Raw genomic sequence first — 15763 nt, 5'->3', positions numbered from 1 at the left:
AAGGATCCAGGAGGTAGGGCTCATGAGTCTCCCCGTTGTACAGCTTGGAAACACAGGGGCAGAAGTGAAGATGAATAGTGCTGGCTTTCTTTCTTCTGTTACCACCATGTGTTGCAGTCTGGGTTCATCGGGATCTTTGAGAACCTTCTTCGCCTTCCTGTCCAGACCCAAGGGCCGCCTGGAGCTGTGAGCAGGGACTGGGCCTTCCTGGATCTACTCCAGAATGCAGCTCTGCATTGATTCCTGTATCATCCCTGATGGCCTCAGAAAAGTCTTCCCGGGAAGTCTCGGCAGCCTCTCCTCGTTCCCTCTCAGAACTGCCAATGGCGGGCCTCAGAAGGGAGCCCCGGTCTTGGCACCACCTGCCCTGCCCACCTACCAGAGGGACTGCTCCAGCAGCAGCATAGAGGGGAGGAAACCCTACAAGAGGGGCCGTGGGGAAAGTCAGCATCCCCTCAGAGCCAGAAAGCATTTCTCGACCCCTGAGATGGAGACAGGTTGCTCCCGTGGCCACTTACCGGGTTCAGAGGGAAGCCAGAGTCTCTTCCTCAGGTGGTAGAGATCAGATTGGATTTAGGTGTGAATGTCGGTGCGGCCAGATCCCGGGGCGGATGTTGGTGGGATGCCTGTGGAGAGGAAGGGGGCCCACTTCCTCCATCCTGGGAAAGCCTCCTGCAGGGCCTTGTGGGCTTGAGGCTCAGCCTGGGTCCCAATCGGCACAGCCTCCTGCCAGAAGGGCTGTTCCGACAGCAGCAGGGAGAGGACAAGCTCGACCTGGAGGGGCGGCGGGAGAGCGAAAGAATGTTCCAGAGGCTCCTCAAACGGTGGATGAAGGACAACTGACCATCGCACCTCCCCTGAAGGATGCCGGTGGGGTTCCTTTTGGGGGCCGAACTGTAAGCAATGGTCGGAGGAGTCACTCAACCAGTTTGTGAGTGAAATCCCTTTCAGCATGAGCGCTGCTCAGATCCCAGGAAGGTCCTGACCTTCTGCCAGGAATGGGAACGCCCTGCAGCATCCGGAGGCCGGGGAGGCTGTGCAACCGTGGTCCTCAGCTCCTGTGTCATGGCCCCCTGATGCGGCAGTCACTGGCACGCCGGGCCCTGTCTCCCCCTCCGCTGCTCTCCTGAGACAGAAAGGGTCTCTGCAGTGTGAAGGCCCTGGCGATGCCCATGCGCTGTTGTGCCATTGCACTGACTGCCTCCAAGCAGCAGCCCTGTGCGTGCTCACATGCGCGTGTGCTAATACGAGATTGGGTTCACGAATCTCTCACATAAATGGGGAGGGGAAAACGGGACAGGTACATGCAAAAAAATAAACTAGACCACCAACTTACACATACACAGGAGTAAACTCAAAATGGATAGAGCGCTTAAATGTAAGACAGGAAACTACAAAAATCCCTGAAGAAAGCACAGGCAGCAATCCTATCAGACATTTCACTTAGCAATATTTCCACTGATACAACCCCTAGGGCAAGAAAAACATAGGAAAAACAAAGAAATGGGGCTGCATCTAAATAGAAAGCTTCTGCACGGCAAAAGAAACCGGCATCAAAATCACAAGGGAGCCGAAACCGGTTTGGCTCAGTGGATAGAGCGTCGGCCTGTGGACTCAAGGGTCCCGGGTTTGATTCCGGTCAAGGGCATGTACCTTGGTTGCGGGCACATCCCTGGTGGGAGGTGTGCAGGAGGCTGCTGATTGATGTTTCTCTCTCATCGATGTTTCTAGCTCTCTATCCCTCTCCCTTCCTCTCTGTAAAATATCAATAAAAAATATTTTTTAAAAAAGTTTAAAAAAAATCACATGGGAACACGTTGTACAGGAGGACATATTTGCCAATGATACATCTGATAAGGGGCCAATTTCCAAAATAGATAAAGTTCTCCTACAATTCAACAAAAGGAAGACAAAAACAGTCCAATAAAAAAATGGGAAGAGCACCCAAATAGACACTTCCCCAAAGAGACCCTAGAAATGGCCGAGAGACATAGGCAAAAATGCTCCGCATCACTAATCGTCAGAGAGATGCAAGTTAAAACGACAGTGAGGTACCACCTCAACCTGCCAAATTGGCTACCATCAATACACCACCAAACAACAAGGGCTGGTGAGGATGTGGAGAAACAGGAACCCTGGTACAAGCACGGCAGAAAACGGTGGAGTTTCTTCAAAAAACTAAAAATGGAACTGCCATTGGACCCAGTGATCCCACTTCTACGAATATATCCTAAGAAGCCTGAAACACCAATCGGAAAGAATACATGCACCCCTATGTCCATAGCAGCACAATTCACCACAGCTAAGATCTGGAAACAGCCTAGGTGCCCATCAGTAGATAAATGGATAAAAAAGCTGTGGTACATCTACACCATGGAATACTATGCAGCTGCAAAAAGAAGGGTCTCTTACCCTTTGAGACAGCATGGAGGGACCTGGAGAGTATCATGCTGAGTGAAATAAGTCAGAGAAAGACAAGTGTCACATGGCCTCACTCATATGTGGAATCTAATGAACAAAATAAACTGACAAAATAGATCCAGAGGCATGGAAGCATGGAACAGACTACGGATCCTCGGAGGGAAGGAGGGGGAGAGATCAGTCAAAGAACTTATATGAAAATATGCATAAACCATGGACACAGACAGTAGTGGGGTGAAGGCCTGGGGAGCGGCAGGAGGGGGGAGGGGTCCATGGGGGGAAAGGGGGCCATGTGCAATACTTTGAACGATAAAGATACAGTGAAAAGGGAAGTGTGAAAGGGGATGTGGAATTGGAACGTGGGGGTTCCCCATTGGTCTTTGTGTACGCCATTATGAATGGGACCCAGGTGCAGGGAAATGTTCCCTGCTCCCTACCACTGAGTGGCATTTGCCCCTACGCGGAGTTCTGATGGACAGCTTCCTCCTGGGACCCAATAAAGATTCGAATTAAAGGAAACTGACTTAAAATTGAGATTTCTTCACCCATGTGGGCTTGTTCTTTGTCAGGTCTGCGACCACCACATTGAAGTCCCAGAGCAGCAGACCCCAGTTTATGAAGAGGAGCAGATTTGGGAGGGAGAGGGGGGAGGGGCCAGAGAACAGGGCCGGTCACTGCTGGCAGCCCTGCACCAGGATCAGCCTTGCGATCCTCTGGGAGGAGCCAGAGGAACAGAGTGCTGCTGTGCAGGGAGAGCGGGAGCAGAGAGCGTGCCCACAGTAGGCCCTGCGGGTTGGTGCCGGTGCCCTGGCCGCAGGCTCCAGGGCCATGCCTTGTTGCCTGGTGCCCGGGTGGGTGCTCGGGAATAGCAACTTCCTGCCTGCTGCAGTGCAGCCAGCACGTCATTGAGTAACTCAGCGTCGGGATTTGGGCAGAATGCATTTTATTTCAGGAGGCATGAATGATTAAATCTATACCCCCCCCCCCCTGAACCTGATCCTAACGAGGAAGTGACCCTGTTCACCGGAAGGGAAATGAATTCTGCATTCTGTCCCTGTGCTTTCAGGTGGGCCCAGGGCCGTGCTGCTGCGCACACGTCCGTGTCTGCAGACGGAAGTGGCTTGAGGACAGGTACGTGCATTACATTCTGAAGCTCGGATCGCGGCAGAGAGTGTGGGGCCCCTGGAGCCCGGCAGGCTGGTCTCCCGGCCGCAGGGGAGATGGGCAGTGCAGCAGGGCTTGTCCCTCTTGAAACTGAAGGCCTGCCTCCAGCCCGGCCATTTGGGGGTGTGGCGGGCCGGCCACCGTCGCATTTCACTGTCCCGGATTCTTCCCTAGGGGCCGCACAGTGTGCTCCACGCTGCCATTTGTCAGCTGACCTCCTCCCTCCCCAGGGGCCCATCCTGAAGCAGGATTCCCGTCCAGGGACCTGAGGTGGCAGGGCGGACTACGGGGAAGGCGGGGCCCGTGCCCAGCTGGCAGAGCTCAGAAAGGGATGGCCTCACTCGGGCAGCCACGTCAGGTCAGTCCTGCCAACCACGTCAACCCTGTGCCCTCGTGCAGGTTTGCGTCGTCCCCCCTTGCCCCGCCCTTCACATGGCTGCCTATGGTCCGCTTGCTGTGGGCTGGGGGAGGGGAAGGAATGGCAGAGCCAAGCCCTGCCCTGGGCATTGAGCCTTTTCTCAGGGAGAGAGATCTGACACCCAGTCGTGTGGCGGAGAGCGCCTCGTGGGCCCTGTGAGGCTTGGAGGGCAGGAGACGAGCGGGCTGGGAAGGACCAGGAGGGTTGAGTAAGGTGGCATGGGGCTGGCTGAGGGTGGTGCTCCCGGCTGACCTTTCTACATGAGGGCGCACAGAGAAGGGGCCAGCAGGGGTAACCGGGGGAGACAGCAGACACCCCCTTCTCTCCACACCTAAAGGCCTTGTCCTCACACCCACGTGTGGGGCACAGCAGGAGACCCGGGGCCACGTGTGAGACGGCAGACGGTCCCAAGTGACAGACGAGGAGCCAGAATCCAGTGATGTGCAGACACGTCCAGCGTGTCAAGTTCTAGGCCAGACCTCAGAGGCACCAGGAGGCAGGAAAATACTGGGGGAGAGCGGGGGTGACGTCACACATGAGCCAGTGTTTTCAAATGCCCAGAAATGGTCGATCTAGAGACGGAAATTAGATGGCAGCGGGCCGGGGCCCGGAGGGGGTCGGGTGGTGGACTGCGCCCAGGAACACGGGATCTCTTTGGGGCGGTGGAAAGGTTCTGCAACTGGAGTGAGGTGAAGGTGGCACAGCCCTTCACATTGTCCACAAGTCCCTGCATTGCACACTAACTGTCAGTCACCCCCCTAAAGGTGATGACGAAATGCGCTGCGAATGTCCCCGCCATGGAGGCGGACTTGAGCCATTGCTTTCACGACAACAAGGACCCCCCTACCTCTTCCATGTCCTGTGTTCTGGGTCCACATCCCAGCCTCCTGCAGTGTCGTCGATGCTCCACCAGAGGGCGGCCCTGAGCAGAGCCAGGAGGAGAGCTGGTGAGTGTGCAGCCTCCCGGTGTCCCTGTGTCACTGCGTGTTCCTGCGCAGGCGCCCTTCAGGTGGACGCAATGGTCAGCTCACAATTCCACGCCCAGGGCAGGGTCCCATCACCCGCCCCGCGTCTGAAATTCCACTTCGGGCTTTCCTATTCTTCGCGCCTCCCGCAGACCCAGCTTCCGTTTCCCTGGCAACCGACCCGGGCCCTTAGCTTCACCTTGATTACAGGAAGGCACACGGAGTGGGGAGGGGTGCTGTCCCCTTGACCGAGCGTGCTGCCCCAGTCCGGGAGACCTCAGGGGCGGGAGGCGACCCCCCATCACCCCTCTGTTGCTGCCACTGCTGGCATCACAAGCCTTGGCCGGACCTGGGTAGCGGGGCAGCCGCCATCTGAGGCTTGCCTGTGCCTCGGACTGGCCCTAGGCGGCTGAGCAGCTGCCATCCAAGGCTTGCCTGTGTCTCCGGCTGGCCATGGGCGGCTGGGGGGCTGAGGGGACTGTGGGACTCTGGAGGTAGGCATGTGGAGCAGTGCACCTGCCACCCCAGCGGGGCTGGAGGGGGCGGGGTGCTGCCATATAGTGGCTGTGGGCACTGCCATCTTTGAGGGCGTGGCAGTCAATTAGAATATTCTGTCCTTATTGGCTGTGGGCGCCACGTTCTTTGAGGGTGGGTCAGCAATTAGCATATTCCCTCCTTATTGGCTGTGGGCGCCGCCATGTTTGCAATGGCATGAGGGTCAATTAGCATATTCCCTATTTATTAGATAGGATGGGAGATGCCGAAGTAACCAGGAAACGACGTAGGTTGAGTGCCAGGTAACCCGAGGACTGCCTGTATGTTTGCTTAGTGGATGCAAGTTCCATCATTTCGACATATGTACATATGTGCTTTATGTTTTTTATTATTTATTTGCCACAAGTAAAGGTCAGGAATTGTTCCCTTTCTTTCAAATTTTTTTACTGTTTCACTTCATCACTGCTGTGTATGTGCTTCATCTGAGTGACGTAGGTGCTTATGTAGGTGGGTTCCGACTTACAGCGAAAATCGTGTTACGTCACGCCTTAGGAGCGGATCTCCGACGTAACCCGAGGACCTGCTGTACTGCGTTTTATTCCCTGTCACGATCCCTTGAGCTCAGTTGCTTTAACAGCCTGTGAGACCGTGTACAGAGGCCGTCCTGGGGCGGAGCACAGGGGTTCTGTGGGAATGACCGCAAGCTGAGATTTTGCCCGTCCATGCGGAAGGACCAGCTGTCAGGCTTCTCCTGACATCGCCGAATGGCATTGTCACGTTTTATTATCCTTATGTTTTCACGTTCATGCGTGTTCTCCGGGACAGATCAAATAGGTGAGATGTTTATGCTGAGAACGAAAGGGGAGCCAAGCTTGTTCCAGGCACAGCCACGGACACGTCCGTGGCAAACCGTCTCCTGCAGCCGCGATGGGCACTGCTGCTGCGTCCTGATCCCTGGGGTCCAAACAGTGTCTGAGTTCCTGTAGAAGGTGAGCGCCTCAGTGTGCTGGGAACGTTCCAGGTGCAGGTCCTCCTTGGACTTCCTGTAGGGGCCCAGCCAATCCAGGACAGAGTCCCATCCGTGACTGGGAAGAGGGAGCCCTCACGGGGGCATTCCCACACCCCTGTGGGAACATGGAGACCCTGGTTTAGCCTTTCCCAGAGCAGGGCCGGGGGAGGCATGGGGCAGTGTGGTCACACCTAGCGGCGTTCCTAGGACTTCGGTTTAAGGACACGGGTACATGGCAGTGCCCGCCCACGGGACAGGGAACATCGGTTTGGGGCCACCTGTACAATGGCAGGGCTTGTGCGACATCTGAGGGCAGATACCCACAGGTCTTGGCCTGAGGACGCTGCGGTCCCGCTGAGATGGCTCAGCTAGGCTTGTTGATGCCACAGGCTGTCAGCACACAAGGGGGTACAGGTGAAAACAAATCAGGTGGGAAAGGTGATGAGAAAGGAGAGCCCTGTGAGAATGGAAAGTGTCGACTGTGTCCAAGGCAGCATTGGGTACTTGGGCAACATGGAGCGCTTTGGAGAAGTTAGCAAGGGAATGCTCCCTGGATGGGGGACGCTGAGGAGGATCGAGAGGTGGCCTACAAACTGCTCCTGGAGTCTACACTCCCAAGAAGCTTGGCTTCCAGGGAACCAAGACCTGGGCATTAGAGGCAGCGGTGGGTGCATTGAGGGGATGCGCTTGGAGGGTGTGTCCCCCAAACAAGAGGCGAGATCACAGGATGCAGGTACCAGGAACCCTGAGGATCCAGAGGCCCGTGCCTGGATGACAGTGGCAAGGAGACATTGGATGGGCCTCAGGGAGGATGCGTTAAGGCAAGGCGTGCACAGCAGGGTTTTCATGCAGCGCTGGGTCTGCAGGAAGACACCCATGCTCACTCCTGCTCCCGTTCGTACCTCTGTGGCCCATGGAGCTCTGTGTGGGGAGTTACAGCAGCTTCCAAGTCAAAAGCCGCAACCAGTGGCATCAGGAAGAACAAGACTGGGTTAACGCAGAAAGGGGAAAGAACTGGACAGCTGGGGCAAGGGTGCGTAAGAGGGAAGGTGAGTTATACTGGAGGACCAGACAGCCGTCCTGGGATGAGGGCAGGGGTCAAGGGGCTTGGGTTGGGGTTATGGCAGGAGCTGGCGTCATGGGCACTGAATGGCGACCAAATTCAGACCAAAGGTCTTCTCAAAGACATTCCTTGTTTCAGGACCATAGAGGCCCAGGGAGCCAGGAGAGCTAGGACAGGTTTGCCCTCGATACTCCTGGGTCCTGGACGTGGATGATTTAAAGCATCTGTCAGTCTCAGCCCTGTGCATGAGACTGGCCTCGGTCACTCCGACCTGCTGGTGATGAGGCTGTGCTCGGGGTCCCTGAGATGAGGAACAGAGGGGCCGGGCCCTGGGGCAGCAGAGAAGAGCTCCCTTGTGAGTCTGGTCCCTGCGGAGCTGGGGCAGCCATCTGCTCACAGATCTCCACAGCGGGCATGGTGGGTTGTCAGAAGTGCGGGGAGAAACATGACTTGAGTCTGCAATATCTACTGAGGCCACAGATCCCAGGCCACCATGAGGTAACTGTGAGCAGATGCTCTCGGGTGAAGGAGCAGGGTCCAGTCCCTGAGATGTCTGCCATTGCTACCTGGCCACAGCCGGGCACTCTACGAACTCAAGGTCTCCGTGCAGGAGCCCGTGTTTTTCCAAAGCTCCTTCACCCCTGTTTGGGGGATGACAGAGGGTAGGAGGAGCTGAGAGAGCAAATGATGAGGACAGGGGATGAGGCGGGCCGTGACTGAACATGGAAGAACCAAGCCCTTGCTACAAATTGGCCCTTTCAGCCCCCAGGTAGAGACAACAGGATCCCAGTGGCTTCTTTGGGACACGTCCCTGGTTTCCACCTGAGAGACTCTAGGGCAGGGGTGGGCAAACTACGGCCCGCAGGCCGGATCCGGCCTGTTCGGCTGTTCTATCCGGCCCGCGGAGCCAAAAGAGTGAAGGGTTCTCTTGCTCTCCCCTCGGCTCCTTTACTTTGAATTTATATTAGTTCACACAAACGCTCCATCCATGCTTTTGTTCCGGCCCTCCGGTCCAGTTTAAGAACCCATTGTGGCCCTCGAGTCAAAAAGTTTGCCCACCCCTGCTCTAGGGCCTCAGACCCTTTCTGTCCCCTTAAGAAGAAGGGGGTAGAGGGAATGGTTTTATGAGCTGCAAGAACCAAATGAGGGAAAGGGGGTGTAATGCTTCCAAGTCACATGGTTCCGTGGACAGGAAGCCTGCTGCAGTGGACACTTTCTGACATTTCATTGGTGGATGTGCCTGGTTCAGTGGGCTCTCCTCTCCTCTCCTCTGTGGAACACACACTCCAGGGGCCGGGGGGCACCGGAGTTTCCCAGAAGTGGAGCCCTGAGACCTGCCCGTCACTAGGAGGGTTTGATGGCCGCTCTCCAAGGACAAAAGGCAGTGCCTGTGCTCAGGGCCGGGTTGTATACGACACAGGGGCAGGGTCCCCCTTGAAGAATAGATTCTCCGAGGACAGCGGGCTGGGCAGGACATCCTGGGAGATACTCGGGGTCTGTCCGCAGCTCTTGTGATACTTCCCCGTCTCTGCTTCTGCGGCCATACTCCCGTGGGCCTCAACTCAGAGAGGACACGGGCATGATTCACCTTCCAAGAAACGAGGAGGAGAACAGCGCCTTCTCCTAACAAGAAGGCTGACTTTCTGCACCTCCCCCAGGCTCCCTTTTCGGGCTATGGAAACCTGTTTCTGCGGCCCAGCTCCAGGATGCCAGCCTTGAAGTGATGGCCCGTGCTGTTAAAGGAGAAGGAGCCCAGCGTGGCCTGTGGAGGCCAGGACGGCCTGCAGGAGACCCCGCTGCCCTCGGTGGCAGTCCTCCTCGGCTCCTGCACTCGGTGAGTCTGTGGGAGCCTCTCCTCTTGCTGTGATCTGTTTTAGGGATCCGTTTATGGCGGGCTAAATGCTGTGCTGGTTAAAGGCAGGTGGAGGCAAGGACCCAGGTCTCCTCTCACAGGGACCGACTGGAAGGTGGGCACAGGGGCAGCCCAGGGGCAGGCGTGCTGACATCCCAGATGCACAGGTGCTGCTGTGACTGCACCGGCACTTTGGTCGATGTATTCTGCCTGACTGTGCGGATCATCAGCAGTGCCCGCCCTCTGAACAGGTGTGGGAGGGGAGAAAGGCCCCTGCCCTTGCTTCTAGCCTGCTAACTGAGCTGAGATGCAACATGCAAGTGGTCCATGTGAGCAAATGCTCAGTGACCTCAGTGAGAATGCTCGCTCTCAGATCTCCACTCCACATCTCCGTTCTTTCCACCTTGGGATGGAGCCTGTGTGCTTGTGAGTCTGTGTGATGATATGGGAAGGGGAACTAGGACACCCCTCTGTGGCTCACGGTGTCCCAGGTGGTCTCCGTGGGAAGGACACCTCTTTCAATTTATTTTTCCCTGACAGTGTACCTTCAGTATGACTTTGTATTAGTTGCAGGTGTACCGCCTAGCGGTTAGACAGTCATATACTTGACAAAGTGTTCTCCGAATTTCCAGCACCTTCCTGGCACCATACACACTTATTACAATATTATGAACTATAATCCCTGTGCTGTACAGCATAGCCCCACGACCCTGTTGTAACGACCAATTTGTACTTCTCAGTCCCTTCCCTTCTTCACCCAGTCCCACCCCCTCTCCTTGGCAACCCTCCGTCTTGTTCTCTGTGTCTACGGGTCTGTTTCTGTTTTGCTTTTTCATTGATGTTGTGCTTTTGATTCCGCATGTGAGTGCAGTCCAAGGTAGCTGTCTTTCTCTGACTGACTTATTTCTCTGAGCATAACACCTTCTAGGTCCAGTTACTGGGAGCCTCTCTGCACGTCTTGCCTCACCTCCCTTGTCTGAGCTGTGTTACTTCCCCCTTCTCTGCTTCTGTGGGCCGTGTTCCTGGACTGCAACGGACACTCTCTTCTGGGGCTTGTCTTCCATGTTGACTGAAGATTTCCCATGCTCTATCCAGGTCAGTGGGCATACTGTGCAATGTCTACCTCGTCCCAAACAATGTGAGCACCGTGGGCACGTAACCCCTCCCCTCAAAAATACAACAGAGTGACAAAGATGCAATGGTCACATGTGACCAATATGACCCACTGATGAGTTTCCTGAGGTGAGTATAGAAACGTGATTGTGGGTCAGAAAATATGAAAAGTAGTGGTGGCGTTGAGTAGACCAGTTGCAGTGGCGTGATAGGCAAAATAAGTCGTATTGAAGGGGATGGAGGAGCAAATGGTCTCAGGAGAAGTTGAAGCAGTTTGGCTTTGACATGAGTTGCTGCAAAATGACATGTGGGATAGAGGTTGGGTTTCCCCCAGGTGTTGTGGGATGGTCCAGTGTACAAAGAGCAGGTGATACTTTAGGAGACGACTCATAAGTGCAGGAGCAAAGTCCCTGAGCAGGTGCAAGGCATGGGACCCTGAGCACAGGTGGGCTGGGTGCACTCAGGAGCAGGTATGCTCAGGGGAAGCAGAGTCACGGAAAAAAAACAGGTCCATAGAGTTTGGGAAGCACTGAGAAGCTTGATCTCGTTGCATCTGTGTGTGGCAGACAATCGTAGGGGTGGTTGCTGGGATGGAACAGGATTGCTAGTGAGGGAGGCAGTGGTGGAGGTACAATGCGAGGGAAAGTGAGAGGCAGTGCCCGCTGGTTATGCAGTTAAGATAAACAGTTCAGTAAGGTTTATATTTTTCTCATCAAAGCTCAGGTGCTCAGGTACAAGCAGGGCAGTGTCCCTATTGGGGCAGAAAGGAGAGTAGGAAGGGTGGTGAAAGGAGCAAGAGAGTTGTTTTGGAGCAGGATATATACCCCGGCGTAGGCTGGGTGAGAAGAGGCCTGGTGGGAGGCAGAGAAGGCTGTGGGCTCTACACTGGAGGCACCAGAGAGGTTCAGGGCTGTCTAAGCAGATGCATTAGAGGAAGGGAGGGAGCGAGACCTCCAGGGGAAGTGTTGAAGTGGTAAGAGAGGGGAAGGCTAGAAAAGGACATCATGGAGGGCCCTGAGCTTCCTGAAACCCGGGCATGACCTTGGGCAGGGGGATGCTCGGCTAGGTAGCGGGAGCACCTTCTGAACTGCGGCCGCGGGGCTCCGAGTTGTCTGTGCTGGGCTCCTGTGCCCTGTGCTCCCAGGGTGCTTCTGAGGAGTGCGGTCTGAAATGACCTAGAGCCACAGGAGACCAGTGTGTTCACAAGCTGGGGCGTGGCGGTAGGGTGCTGACCAGGAACTGGTACCACTCTGCTCTTGGGCAGAGCAGCGACCAGGGCCGTCGGGCCACAGGAATCTCAAAACACCTGCCCATTGCCTCAGCTGATAGTTTGCAGCAGGATCCAGACCAACCCTCCAGCAGGTGCTGGCAGAGAAACTGGCGGAAACCTCGCTGCGCAGCAATGCGCATGCTCACAACCCGCCAATGAGCGCGCAGAGCCGGCTGTTCTGGACGTCATTCCTGTGCGCCTGTTCCGCCAGTCTCCGCGTTTAGGGTTCCGAGGGCCACTTCCCCGGGCTTTTTCCGCGTTGGGTTCATTAGGCGATCCTCATCTCCACCCAGTCAGCCTTCCTAGGCCCTGGTCCGCCCGGCCACCGGGCGGAAAACATGGCTTTTCCTCCGTGAGGGGGGGACCCAGGTTTCTCTGGCCAGCAGAGGGCAGTGCAGGGCAGTGCACAGCCAGCCTCCCTCTCCCCCCGCCTTTCGGAGTTGGAAAAAACGCTGGAGCAGAGAAAAAAAGAAAAGGCCCCACATCCCTTCCCACCGTGGCTGGCACTTTCCTCCTGCACCTGCAAAGTCTAGGCAGCTCTTGGGGCACAGTTGTTCCTTCAGTGGCACGGGAGCCGTTTCCTTCTGTGAACAAAAACACAAACGGACTACTCTTCCAAAGCCCTTCCTAGGTTACTTAGCAACTGGTATTCACGCTCCTCTGAAGGCCATAGTCACGCGCTTTCCCCAACTTATTTTGGGTTTTATGTGCCTTTTTTAATGTAGTGTTCAATAATGAGTCACTGAAACATCACTAGGAAATGTTTAGGAAACATAATAAAAATAAAGTAATTCAAACGACAGTCCCATCACCCAATATTGACCATTAGGAGTGTTTTGTGATCAATTTCTTAGAGGTTATTCATCAAACACAAGGCGCATTTTAAATATATTAAGGGTCATTTTTGCATCAGGACTTCAACCTCCTCTTTTTTTTCTTTTTTTTTCAACCACCTCTTTTTAAACTCAATTATACCTTTTGGAAAGTTGTTCTTTTTAGTTATCTGACTGAGAAATAAGGGAGACATACTGCAAACTGTTGAAAGTGTGTGTAAGTGAAGTTGAAGCTGCAGTGGCCTATGATCCAGAAGCAGCGCAGTCCTGTGTGAGAGCAGGGGCTGCAGTGCAGGTGGGCTGCCCTCTTCCCTCAGCACCCGGAACAGTACCAGCACTTAGCCGTGCTCAGGAAATACTGAGAGATGTTTTCAAATTTACTTTTGTGACCATTTTTCTTTTTATATATCTAAAATCCATCTTTTGCTAGTCTTGAATTATTATAATGTACAGTTTTCTATCTGTTTGCTTTTTTTTTCATTTGCCTCTTTGTGTATCAGCATTTCTCTATGCCATTAGCATTTCTTAACATCAGATTTTCTAACAGGTTCCTGTGTAAAGGAATGTAACAACTTATAGGATCCTGTGCAAGGCAAATTGTCTGAAATGTGGGTATAGATTTTTTCAAAAAGTTTTCATACCATTATTGTTTACTAGAGGCCCAGTGCACGAAATTTTTGCAGGGGGGGTGGGTTCCCCTCAGCCCAGCCTGCACCCTCTCTAATCCGGGACCCCTCGGGGGATGTCTGACTGCCAGTATCTGGCCTAAACCAGCAGTGGGACATCCTTCTCACAATCCGGGACCACTGGCTCCTAACTGCTCCCCTGGCTGCTTGTCTGATTGCCCCTAACTGTCCCCCCGCCCCCCTGCTGGCCAGATCACCCCCAACTGCCCCCCCCCTGCCAGCCTAGTCACCTCCAACTGCACCCCCACTAGCCAGGTCACCCCTAACTGCCCCCCCCCCCCCCCCCGCGTCAGCCTGGTCGCCCCTTACTGCGCCCCCCCCCCCAACATCAGCCTGGTCTCCTCCAACTGCCCCCCCATGGGCCTGGTCAAAACATTTGGCTCATTATCAGCAAAGTTGAATTTCAAGAAAATACAGGAATGGCATACTATCAGCCATAAAAACTTCACAATGACTGTAAAAATGAAAGTGACATGCAAAACATGTTCAAAGTGCTTGTGATGTGGGTGATTACTCTTCTTTGTCTTTTCTCTGTCTTCTTAAATAGCTAAAATCAGACCAATTTCCCTTAGAGCTTGAGGGGAAAATAATGGAGTAACTAAATGGTAAATCTCAGTGGGTTCTGTAAATTCCCAGGCCCACTGGATAAAAGCAGGGAGCAGTAAGTCCTTACCATGGGGATAATAAAGTAAGGATGCTGGAGGACAGACAAAACAAGTGGGTTTCCTATGTTGAAAATACAATGTTAAGCAAAAACATAGCTCCCGGCCTTCGGAAGGTAACAGTATGATGTTTCTCTTTGAGATAGGAGTCATGGTTTATTTCTGCTTTTTATCTCCATTATCAAATATTGCATTTTCTTTTTTTAAAAATATATTTTATTGATTTTTTACAGAGAGGGAGAGAGAGTTAGAAACATCGATGAGAGAGAAACATCAATCAGCTGCCTCCTGCACACCCCCTACTGGGGATGTGCCCGCAACCAAGGTACATGCCCTTGACCAGAATCGAACCTGGGACCCTTAAGTCCACAGGCCGACGCTCTATCCACTGAGCCAAACCGGTCAGGGCTCAAATATTGCATTTTCACTCTTTAAGACTATATAGACTACTAAGAAGAAAAAGGAATAAAAATTATTCAAGTCCTTACAAATGATTTTTAGAACAGCTAACACACGCGAAAAACCTGAGTTTAATACTAGATGTTGCAGCCACAATGTAATAAGAATCTCCTTCTGTGTGCAATGAACCTTTATGGATGGGAAGACCTCTAAAGAAATGGATTACAAATTATTAATGGTCATTGGCGGGTGATAAAACGGGTTTAGATTACTTTATTATATGTTATCAATCCTCCAAGTATTCTACATTGAGGTTTGAGTGCTTAGGCTAACTGAAAAACATACTGGTCAAAGCTAATGGGAAGCCGAAACCGGTTTGGCTCAGTGGATAGAGCGTCAGCCTGTGGACTGAAGGGTCCCAGGTTCGATTCCGGTCAAGGGCATGTACCTTGGTTGCGGGCACATCCCCAGTAGGGGGTGTGCAGGAGGCGGCTGATCCATGTTTCTCTCTCATCGATGTTTCTAACTCTCTATCCCTCTCCCTTCCTCTCTGTAAAAAATCAATAAAATATATTTTTTTAAAAAACAGAAAAAAAAAAGCCAATGGGAAGACCATTCAGAGAATCAGAAATACTTGAGGCTAAGGAACCAAGGCACCTCATTGTCAGTAGGACTGCCAAGAATGAAACAGTTCAGCCCCAGGAAGGAACCAGCCAGCTTCTGTGCAGAAACGATTAAGCAATTCTTCCAGAAATGTCTCCCAGCATTTTTTCCAAACACAAAAGGAGGGGGTAGAGAAGATTTCATGGCTCCACACTGCCACCTGCTGACCAGAGAAACTCAAAGCCATGATTCTTGCAAGAAAATTCCCATTTTTCCCTAGATTTCCGAAATAACAGGACAGAGGATGTCTCAAAAAACATACCTGATGACAGTTATGGTCAGAAAAAGCAGAGATTAGCCCAAGGGACCCCTGTAAAAGAACACCAGCACCACCTCTTCCATAGTCCCACCCTCAGAACCTGAGCAATTTAGACTGAAGTGTCTGGTCCCAGAGCCCACCCCAGAGGATCAAGGCTGCATTTCCATTGGAGGGTTCTAGGCCTGCCTTTGGAGGGAAAGAGAGGGCAGTGGAAGTCTCTGAGCCTCTCTCAGCTAGATGTTTCCCCTGATAACCTGTTGCAAACTTTCAGCTGATGGACAGGGCCTGTGATGTCCAGGTCCTGTGGCCTGACTGCCCAAGCCGCCTCACTTAGGGGTCCCTGCTCACCCTGTGCCTGCCCTATCCTTTCTACAGGCTGGTACCTTGGTACTACCACCTCCCTGCTCTCAGACCTCATTCTTAACAAACCTCCTAATGATATCAGGGCTCAGGACCCTAACTAGGTCAACAACCATGGAGATTTTACCTCA

At 53.4% G+C, this 15763-nt stretch overlaps 1 protein-coding gene and 1 long non-coding RNA gene across 2 annotated transcripts; both read left to right on the top strand.

The window, feature by feature from the left end:
* Positions 1 to 257: 257 nt before the first annotated feature.
* FAM156B (family with sequence similarity 156 member B) lies at positions 258 to 843 on the top strand (the record flags this gene model as incomplete). The annotated part of the gene is given in 5 exon segments (XM_080653216.1): positions 258 to 352; positions 354 to 478; positions 481 to 597; positions 600 to 641; positions 644 to 843. Coding segments are annotated over 5 exon segments (579 nt in total).
* Positions 844 to 3487: 2644 nt separating this feature from the next.
* On the top strand, positions 3488 to 13481 carry LOC308239287. The gene is made up of 5 exons (XR_013959728.1): positions 3488 to 3552; positions 3816 to 3943; positions 4768 to 4950; positions 9194 to 9369; positions 10316 to 13481. It is a non-coding gene; the product is annotated as an uncharacterized lncRNA (long non-coding RNA).
* The last annotated feature ends 2282 nt before the right edge of the window (positions 13482 to 15763 follow it).

This window comes from Plecotus auritus, assembly GCF_963455305.1.
Source record: "Plecotus auritus genome assembly, chromosome: X".
NCBI classification, from domain to species: Eukaryota; Metazoa; Chordata; class Mammalia; order Chiroptera; family Vespertilionidae; genus Plecotus; species Plecotus auritus.
The sequence above is the reverse complement of the archived record's forward strand: the minus strand, read 5'-3'. Positions and strand labels throughout refer to the sequence as shown.